Source organism: Oculina patagonica, chromosome 11 (genome assembly GCF_052425735.1).
Source record: "Oculina patagonica isolate OP01 chromosome 11, crgOcupat, whole genome shotgun sequence".
Classification (NCBI taxonomy): domain Eukaryota; kingdom Metazoa; phylum Cnidaria; class Anthozoa; order Scleractinia; family Oculinidae; genus Oculina; species Oculina patagonica.
In genome coordinates this window covers 1,354,444-1,364,957 of record NC_135768.1, presented here as the reverse complement: position 1 = coordinate 1,364,957, position 10,514 = coordinate 1,354,444, and the positions used below count along the sequence as shown (strand labels likewise).

Below are 10,514 nucleotides of genomic sequence, written 5' to 3'. Positions count from 1 at the left end.
ATGTCTTCAAGGCAATATTATTTAACTCCTTCGACACAAACAGTAGTGGCTAATGAAACTATTTTCTTATCTGACATTCACAACGACAGAGCCTTTCAGATTTTTCAAGACTTGCGTGCGAAGGAAGAACTCTGTGACGTGTACGTCTGTAGCGGGAGCCAGCGTTTTCCCGCGCATCGTGTAGTTTTGGCGGGAACTTGCCCTCTCTTCCGCGAAAAACTTGCGGCGGCACGAAAGGAAAGTGAAAGAAAACAACAGTTCGATAAACTAGAAATCCCAGAGCATTTTGATAAGTCGATTGTACTGAATATTCTGAATTTTTTGTATGAGGGGAAATTGGCTTTGAATGCTAATCACATGATGAAGTTATTGCAACTACTGTCCTATTTGAAGGTAAGCATTAATTTCGCTGTTCTTTTTTTCTTAGCTTAGGAAACTTAAAATGTAAAATACTGAAATGCTGAAACGCACAAATGCGGTCTAACCAGCAGGGTAGTATGTATTCACAGCAGTTTCACAGGAGGTAGCAAGGTTGTTTTTCATAAATAGAAAAAGAAACGTTAATTAATTTTGTAACTTGTAAGCAATTTCATGAATCAAATCAAATCAAATCAAAACTCTGATGGAGAATATATTCTTGGACGGGTTTTTAATTCATTGTTTTCCGACACTTTGTTAAATCCGACACGTGTTTTTTCGAAACATAGTCTGCGTCTGGTAAATCAGTCTGTTTTTACTGCCAACACCCAGCGTGTGAAACCTCATTAACAGTAAAAAAGGAAACCTTGAATTAATCACAAGCAAACAAGTTTAACTAAATTATATTGTTTTCAGTCGACATTTGATTGGCTTAAATCGCGAATGTTGCATGGAATTGTATTGTTCCAGTGATTAGGTAACTCTTTCTGGCGCCGCTTTCAGTATTGTACTGTAAAATTAATGATGTTACCAGTGAAAGCGAAACACTGAAATATTTGGTTGTAGGTCACCTGCCGACTTAAAACTCATTGACAATATCAAAAGTATTTTTTTTTACAACTCTAAACATTACACTTCGGTGACAGCATACATGAAGTTTATTAGTCCGCCATTACAGTTCGTTTCGTTCAAGAATTTCCGATGAGCTGAAACGTCGGTTTGAAATAGCGTCAAGGTTCTTCTACTTGTTATTATTTGTTCTGCAAGGATATCTGGCGTTAATAATGAAGAAAAAGGTAAGTTTGTCGCGGAATGTTTAGTTTTGCTTGTAAACATTCCTTTCGTGTGGGCTCACATAAACATTGCAGCCGAGATTGCGCAGTACGGACTGGAATTCATCTTTAAACACGAGTATTTGGCTTTAGCTTTACTTGACAAGACCTGATTAACTTTATTTGCATAATTTCTTTGTACTCTACGTGATTTTATAAACAATTTTCTTCTCATTTTTACCACTGATGATGGCTGAAGTTTCAGTCGAAACGTTGGGATACCTTTTTTGTATCCCAACGTTAGTTATCCCCAGAGTTTAATTCGATCTTTTCCTCACTTTTAGACATGTTTTCAAACCAGCGTAACGTTTTTAACATTTTAAATCCAAACAACTTCTTAGCGGCATCTATTTCTGTTTTTGTATTTGTAGCTTGGGAATATAAATATATGTATCCTAACGATTTCAAATATTCAGTAAACTGAAGATGGCATAAGTCATACCAAAACACGTATTTAAAAATTTGTTTGGTGTTTAAAAAAAGCGTTGTTACAACTCTGTGTTACAGAACAGTGCCCGTTTTCGCAAGCCCAGTTTTCTGCCATGGTGTAAATATTAATAGTTTAGCGTTAATGTGTTTTTCCACGATAGTCTAGCACAAAAACAAGTCCCAAATGAAAATTAAAGCTGAATAGAATGCACAGCTCCAAACTGGCACATATTTAAAGACATTAGTCATCTTATTTTTTATTTCTTTTTGCTACACTCGGCTTTAGCTCGAAGAGGCTAATATTGCTTGCGAGCGCTTCACTATCGACCACCTAAGAACAAAGAACTGTATCGAGTTTCTTCAGTTAGCTGAAACACTTGACCTTGAGCAGCTAAAACAGAAGGCAATGGAATACATACAGTGGAACTTCCTGCAAGTCGCCAACGAGGAGGACTTTGTCAAACTAACAGCACCTCAGATAACTTCTCTACTAGGAAGCAATAATCTGAAGGTTAGGAGAGAGGACAGGGTATATGAAGCGGTGTGGAAATGGTACAAGCATGATCCAGAGAGAAGGTGAGTAAGAATCCAAACCACCTTGTACAATAGTAGTAGGACCACATGAAAGTACTGCTCGGTAGCTTTCATTTGAATGGTTACACACTAAGGTTTCATCAACAGACTTAAAAGTAAGAACCACCTCAGGCGCGGCTCCAGGAAAAATGATGACCGTTTCCCGATAACAGAAGCGGCGAAAGCGCGAGACTCCAGGCCCGGGAACATGTTCCTCCGACAAAAAAAAAGTTATATTTTGACTCCCTTAAGTGCCATTTCCGGGTATTTTCGGACAGGATGATAACAAATTAGTTGTTTTTTGGATGTTTAGACTTTAACATAATAAACGCTAAAAATATTTATTTGTAAATAAATACACTTGAAAATTTGACCGATTTCCGTAAAAGGATGGAAATCGATCTGGATCCGCGCCTGCACCTTGTACAGCAAAATAAAGAAAACCACATGAAAGTACTGCTGAATAGCTTTCATTTCAGTGGTCACACACTAGTGTTTCATCCACAGACTTACAAGTTAGAACCACCTTGTACAACATAATAAAGAGTACCACATGAAAGTACTGCTCGATAGCTTTTATTTGAAGGGTTACACACTAGGGTTTCATCCACAGACTTAAAAGTTAGAGCCAGCTTGTACAGCATAATAAACAGTACCACATGAAAGTACTGCTCAATAGCTTTTATTTGAAGGGTGCACGTGGTATGCTAGAGTTCTACCCACAAACTAAGCTTGAGTAAGAACAAGCTGTGCACCACAATAGCTGTCATTTTTAAAAAAATTGCCATTCTTTACTGTTTTCTTTCTGGCTAAGATTTAAAAGATGGAGTTTTCCTTCATGCCACAAAAATAAAGAATTTACATGATTTACACTTAAGCATATTTCGTAAGATTCAGGGCCCAGTTGCATAAAGCAAATTAAGATTAAGTGAGATTTTGTGCAACTGTTCTCTGTGTTAACGTTCCAAGGGAATTTTTCTCACCGGCATTGTGTTTCCCATAAAATCCCACTTAAACTTAAGTTTCTTCATGCAACCGGGTCCTTATTCAAAACTCCAAGCAAATAAACTGATTTCTGCTTTAAAATTAACCTTTAGGGATCAAGATCTGGACGTGGTTTTAAAAACCATTAGATTTCGTCAAATCAGCACAAAATTTCTCAAAACGCGAGTAGTTCCTGAGCTCGTTGAAGGTGAAGGAAAATGCCGCTCAGATGTGGAAGAAGCCCTTACAACCAGGCGACTATCACAAGAAAACAAAGACCTGGGTACACCACGAAATTCTCGCAAGATAGTCTACCTGTTCAACATGAAAACAAACCGGTTTGACAAGTTCGACGAGGAACAGCGCGCATGCGTACCTTGCCCTGAGCTCGCGTCATCTGATTCAGTTGGCAAAGATGATAATTACCGCTGTGCAGTTATTGTGCAGGATGAGCTGTACGTTGTCTCCAAGATGGCGGTGAGCAGATTTAATCCAGTGACAAGAAAATGGACTTGGGTTGGCGAAGGTAACATGCATGTGAATGGAACTAACTAGTATACTGTAGGCCAAGGAGTACAAATGGACCACGTTTCTCCATGATTTGCACAATCTCGTTGCCAGAGCCTGTTTTCTCCTTGACCAGCGGTTGGGAAACTCAACGGCTCAGCAGGGCTAACCCAAAACCGGAACCAGGAAATCCTGGTTCCAATTTGATTTTGCGTGTGCGCCGGAGATTGCGATGAAACAGATGAAACGAACAAGTTTTCAACAGCCAATCAGATTCGGTCGCCTTTGTGGCGGGCTTTCAGATTAGCCCAGAGGTTTCGATCCCTGGCACAGTCTAGAAGGATCGCGGCCTCTGGGGACAAGATTGTGATCTGCACTCTTATAATTAAAACCATCGAAATGACGCCATAAAATCTTCAAAAGTCAAGTAGAACCACAAGCCATTAGGCGAGTGGTTTCGCGCAAAGTTTTTGACGTTTTATGGCTTCATTTCTATGGTACCCAGATAGAGTTTAAACTTAGAAGATTTTAGCTAGTACACTATAATATATCAATTTATAAATATCTGTAGACCATCACTCGACAGTATTCTTTCCTTTTTAGGTCGATCTGTCCGAGAGGCCGGTGTGTGTTCTGATAAACACAACATCTATGTATTTGGAGGCAAGCCTGATGATTTGGCTGCACATAAGTTTGATGTACGGCTTGGGCTGTGGAGTACCTTGCCTGAGATGATAAGGCCTCGTAGATGTACAGGTGAAATTAATTTTCTTCTTTCCTTTTTTCGTTGGTTCGCCCGTTCGTAGTTTCGTTCGCTCGCTCTTTTGCCGGGTTGTTCGTTGTTTCGTTACTTTATTCATTCGTTCTTTCGTTCGTTTGTCTTTTGTTCGTTCCTTTGTTCGTTCGTTCGTTCGTTCGTTCGTTCGTTCGTTCGTTCGTTCGTTCGTTCGTTCGTTCGTTCGTTCGTTCGTTCGTTCGTTCGTTCGTTCGTTCGTTCGTTCGTTCGTTCGTTCGTTCGTTCGATCGATCGATCGGTCGGTCGACGTTCGTTTGAACTTTCGTTCGTTTGTTCTCTCGTTCTTTTAGTCATTTGTACTTTCGTTCGTTCGCTCGTTTTTTCGTTCTCTTGTTCACTCTCATCACTCGTTTGTTCACTGGTTCAATAAATAAACCAAGTAAACTTTTATGGTTATGTACTAAAAACTGCCGAAACAAACAGAACTTAACAAGAATCCTAAAACCGTATGAAAACATATACTTTCCAATTTTTTAAGGTGTCGTCGTTTTAGGCCGTAAGATTTACGTTGTGGGAGGTCTCAACGACGATGGACTGCTGGACACAATGGAATGCTTTCACATAAGATCTCAAAAATGGAAAGAGCTAACAGGCCCTCAAGAGCCTCGCTTCAGTATGGGAGTGGCTTCATGGGCCGGAAGTATTTTTGTATTTGGAGGACGGTGTGACCGCCATAGTCTAAAAAGCATGGAGGCTTATCTTCCTAAAGAAGACCGATGGGTGTCTAGCCCAGCTTATTTAAACGACAGCAGAAGTGAATTTGGTCACGTGGTTTACGAGAACAAGATCTATTGTTTTGGTGGACGCGGGGTGAATTCGATCGAGTGTTATGATTATTTGAACGAGCAGTGGCGCATTGTGGGAAGAGTGAGCGACAATACTTACTCTGTGAACTGTTTAGTTTATCCTCCGCTGAACTGAATGAGCACTTTGCATGAAAGTGTAGCATCTGTTAGGCTGCCTGTGCCTGCATGTGACAAGTATTATGGGATAGAATTTGTCGTTGGAAACATAACACGTGCGCGTAAAATGGCGCAGAAAGTTTATCGAGTCTTGAATGCGGCTTAAATGCGAATAAAAGAGTGTTACAAAAAGTGTCATATGGTACAAAATCCACACAGCACGAAAATTGGGATTTACATTAAATTAAAGGTGGTTAAATCTGGTGTAAAGTTGGTTATCCAACTTTACACCATCAATTAAATGTTGTTAAAGGTGGTTAAACCAAGCTTTACACTACCGTGTGTAAATGTGATTTAAAGTTGGTGTAAAGGAGTCTCTTTATCTGCCTTTGTACTTGAGAGTAAAGCTGGGATAAAGGTCAGCTTTAAAAAATGTAAAGTCAGTGTATAGCTGAATAAATTCCAAATTTACACCAGCTTTATTTGAGCTTTACATCACGGTAAAGTTATGTTTTCACGCTGTGCCAGTGTCCAAAACAAAAGCAGTTTCAAAACAAGAGTCAAGCTTAACTTTTGTTTGTTTTGGATGTCCCAGTGCGTTAATAAAAATAAGTTTGCTATCCAGCATAGCTAATCTTGTACCACGTGACCGTTTTTTGTGCAAAAGGCCTATTGAACAGGTAACCTGTGACTTGCTCCGGGGGGGGGGGGGGCGTACTCAAAAAAGAATTATACGGGGAGGCTCCGCCCCAAATTCTAACCCCTTACCCTTTTATATACCATTTTTGACAGAAATTGTACCCCTTTCGTATACCGTTAACTGAAACAAGAACATTGAGAAGCTTGAGAAGCTTAAAATCGGGCGCTTTGCCTTGAAAGGCAGGGTTCAGTACAGCAGAAACCACGAAGCAGTTACTTAAGTAGCACTCAGTCCGACTGTGTTTGTGTAAGTCACAGGGCTTGCATGAGCTGTATTAGTGTGCATAATATAATATCTAGAACGTTGTCGAGATTGCATTATTACTTAATGACATGATGGTTTCAATTTATAAATGTATCTCACACAATACAAATAAACGATTGAAGTAGACGACTAGACAATGTAAAGTTTTAAGACTTAGCAAAGTGCAGTGTATTGGTAATACTGTAAGGTGCGGTTTCACCTGAAGGTCGTGTGCTTTTCGGTATTTTCCAGGCATTGCACTTTGATGGGACAGTACTACAACTGTTTACCGGGGAACTACTATTGTCAAGAAAATGATCACAACTTGTTGATGAATGATTGAACATTTGTTTCATACCATTACTGTAATAGCAATTGATGAAGGCTTTTAGTACTGAACCAAAGTATAAGGACTGGGAAATACTGAAACCCATTATCAGCCACCTTAAACGGAAATATCTTGTTGGTGTTTCAAGGAATACAAGGAAACTTCACTCATCCCATGTATCTATGTATTGCGGTATTTTGTAATTTTTTGAGTGATTTTTGGGGATGTTTGGCAGGTGATAGTTTTTTTAAAAGAATTAGTAAAATTTAGACAACTAAGAAATATTGAAAATTTAATGTGAATTTAACATTGGAATTTGAAGTTAGAAATTGGCAGACGGACACCAAACAGTCCCGTGACATCCTGGAGTGTTTTTGCATGGGGGTCAACTGTGTGATGATGTTTCCATTTTTTTCTTCAATCCCCACTGATGAAGAACTGTTGTTGGTGTTATGTTGGTGTTATCACATGTCAAGCCTTTAACAAGGTATGAAAGAACACAAGGATTTAAATTATTCTGGTGCTCAATTTTTGCGTAACTAAAATTAATGTTACTCAAATTCCTGATGGATTCTGTCTTAAACTGTTACGAGCTTAGTATTTCCAAATTATTGCATGTCAATGTAAGGCAAGACAAGACATGCCTTGGTTCTTATGTAATTCTCTTAAAAACACATAAGATATTGACTATAATTTTGTCTGTGCTATGGCAATTCACAGTGGGGTGGTCTTGATGTTTCTTTAACTTGTAGACTGGACTGGACTAGTAAAACGCGGACTTGTAAAACGCCTCTAGACACTTCGAATTCCTTGGCCACAATCATCTTACGGCTCTCTTCAATACATAATGTCTCAAAAAAACAGTAACCTCAGAAAGAAGTCAGAAGCAAATAAGGTCGAAAGACCGAATTTGAACATATAACGGCAAATGTTCTAATGTCACGAACGTAGGAGTCGTGTAGGCCCGTCACCTTTATTTACCACATACTGCCCCCAAATTAAAACAGTACCCTCAGAAAGAAGTCAGAAGCAAATAAGGTCGAAAGACCGAACTTAAACATTTAACGGCAAATATTCCAATGTCACGAACGTAGGAGTCGTGTAGGCCCGTCACCTTTATTTACGATTGACTGTTGATTTCTGGACGGGCCCCGTTCTACCTCGTGCGAGCAATACAAACGACTGCACTCAACAGACGTCAAGTAGTGGAAAGAAAGAAACATATGCACACAACTCATAGCATCAATCCCGTTGTTTTAGTAGGGGTTTGCAGAACGAACATGTGCTATACTGCAAAAACATCTCCACGCTAAAACAGACCATAGAGTGCTCAAAAAAGCTAGAAATATGCCGTCGAAGAAACACACAAGAGCTTCAAACACAAATTGTTTCGCTCGCTAAACCGTTTAGTTTCCGTTTAGTGTCCGCGTTCTACAAGTCCGTGCTTAACAAGCCCTCGTTTTACAAGTCCGCGTTTTACAAGTCCGCGTTTTACTAGTCCTCGTTTTACAAGTCCGCGTTTTACTAGTCCGCGTTTTACTAGTCCGCCTTTTACAAGTCCGCGTTTTACTAGTCCGCGTTATACTAGTCCGCGTTTTACAAGTCCGCGTTTTACTAGTCCGCGTTTTACTAGTCCAGTCCAGTCCTCGAAATACAGTATGCCAAAACTCCCCGCCCTCTAAAGATAAGTCCTTGACGGTTCTTGTCGTTTTTCGGTGCCTATTCATCTTCGGCATCTTTCTCATCCACCTCTCGTTCTGTCCTGTGTCTGTCATCACACGAAAGAAAAGCTGATTCTCAAAAAATCTGCCACAAAAGGAAATTGACAAAAACAATATGAAAACCATATATCGAAAGTTTCTTATTCTAAAATTTTATCATACGTCTTAATTCAGAGCTACAAAGAAGTTCCTCCTTTTGAGTTATTGATACTGTTCTTACAGTACCTCTTTCCACTAGCGAAATTTTACAAAATTCCTTCGCGGCGAAAAGGTAGCGCGAATCCAGAACAGACTCCAATCGAGAGTGGGTTAATTCTAGATTACTATTAATTAACTATTACAACATTCATTTTTAAAATAGTTTCCCAAGCCGACTAAGCTAACTAAACGTCGAGTGTATCTTTCAGTAAACAAAACATGCCGTTATGACGCCGGAAATCCAGCTCACGCATACTATACCCCGTGACTCACGCAAACCTCCGACTTACGTGCTACTACAGTCATTCCTTTCTAAACATTTTTTTTTACCACCACCGTACCTTTCTACCCAAAAAACTCATGAAACCGCCCGGTTTTAACCTGTTTTAACCTTTCAAAAATTAGAGCGTTCGAAACTAAATAAGATCCGTAATCACAAACAACATACAGCCGTTTACCAGCACTCTTTAAAACTCCTGAAACCCTTCAAAATCAGGCAAAATAAATCTTTGAAATAACCTTTATCAATGTTTCTTATTTTTTATTCAGTTCTATAAAATGCCTTTCATACACTACTGTCAAACAAAAATTTCAATTTCCTCAAAGTTTCAAGACAAAAGAATAACAAATATTTCGTGCACAATGTAATTTGATTAAGCCAATATTATCACGTCTAAAAATACTTCAAGCAATTCAGTGAAAACCCGTTTTTTTTTTCGTATCAACGAAAACCACTTTCGAATAATCAATACATGAAAATAACAATAAGATCAAAAGGAAGAAAGGAACCTTTCTAATTATTTGAAGACTTTCAAAGCCGTGATATTATGCATCCAATCCGCGATAAAATTTAATTACAACAAAATCCAAGTTCTCATTTTGAATTCCATTTTTTTCAGTTGATACCTTTATCCAACTTGTGAAAAATTCCATTCAAGTTCCTATTAATACTGTACATTCCCAATGTTTTGCTCAGGTCTTCAGAAGCGTCTTACTAACCAAATCTAAAATAATTCCAAAACATGCTGTACAAACATTCTACTCTTTGTGACAAACGACTTGACGACCAATTGTTCGAAATGAAAATCGACACAGTTCTTCCTAAATAAAAAAAAAGTTTTACGGCGGAGTCAGGCTCAAAAAATATACCGCAAGATCACACCCCCATTCATAGTCAGAAACCAGCAAACCATCTAGTTTGCTAAAAAAAAACACTGCGTGACATCAATGACGTTACCTTTTTCATTTACAAAAATAACTTTAACTTGTCAAAGTAAGTGCAATTTCACAATGGTGAATATATCGGCCCAGTTCTCGGCCGGGTCCAGTTCTCGGCCACTTTTGTGTTTAACGCGTCTTTTCACACCCCAGTTGAATCAAAAAGAAAAGGTATTTCCTTCAAACGATAGACTGATTCATGTGCTTTAAGTATCTTGAGTTTGATCGTTCAATTCGATATAGAAAGCTCACACGTCGAGTTTACGCGGAGGTAGTTGTTTGTTTACGGCTCCAAATTCATGGATGTAGTTAAATTCGTATTTTATCCAAAAGCCCCCACCATACGAGCTAATTTTTGGCATGTGAAACGTAGAATAATTCAGCTTTCTGCTTTAGTTAACTTTTCGTTGAACCGTTGTATTTTTTGGTCTTAATTTACTTCGAAATTTTTTCTTGCGACGTTTGCGTATTTGCCAGTTCTCGGCCACCCTGCTCGCTATCACAGCTTAGCGCTTGGTTTTTAATATAATTTCATCTGCTGCTGCCAGAATGAAAGAAATAAATGTTTTAAAAATAAAGTTTAATCTTATCTCTAAGTTTTGAGCTGACTCTTGTCTTGTCTATTATTTCTACAACACCTAAATATTTCAAGACCTTTTCACTGC

General features: G+C 38.8%; 1 protein-coding gene across 1 annotated transcript; it reads left to right on the top strand.

Moving 5' to 3' along the window:
• On the top strand, nt 1–5,460 carry LOC144631174 (kelch-like protein 41). Its single transcript, XM_078489578.1, has 5 exons — nt 1–393; nt 1,966–2,255; nt 3,350–3,762; nt 4,347–4,499; nt 5,018–5,460. Exons 1-5 carry the CDS (start codon nt 1–3, stop codon nt 5,458–5,460), a joined length of 1,692 nt encoding a protein of 563 aa, XP_078345704.1.
• Nucleotides 5,461–10,514: the final 5,054 nt, after the last annotated feature.

Coding starts and splice junctions, on each gene's coding strand:
- LOC144631174 (XM_078489578.1), top strand. CDS start 1: ATGTCTTCAAGGCAATATTATTTAACTCCTTCGACACAAACAGTAGTG. Junction 2,256..3,349: donor AAGCATGATCCAGAGAGAAG/GTGAGTAAGAAT, acceptor ATTAACCTTTAG/GGATCAAGATCTGGACGTGG. Junction 4,500..5,017: donor AAGGCCTCGTAGATGTACAG/GTGAAATTAATT, acceptor CAATTTTTTAAG/GTGTCGTCGTTTTAGGCCGT.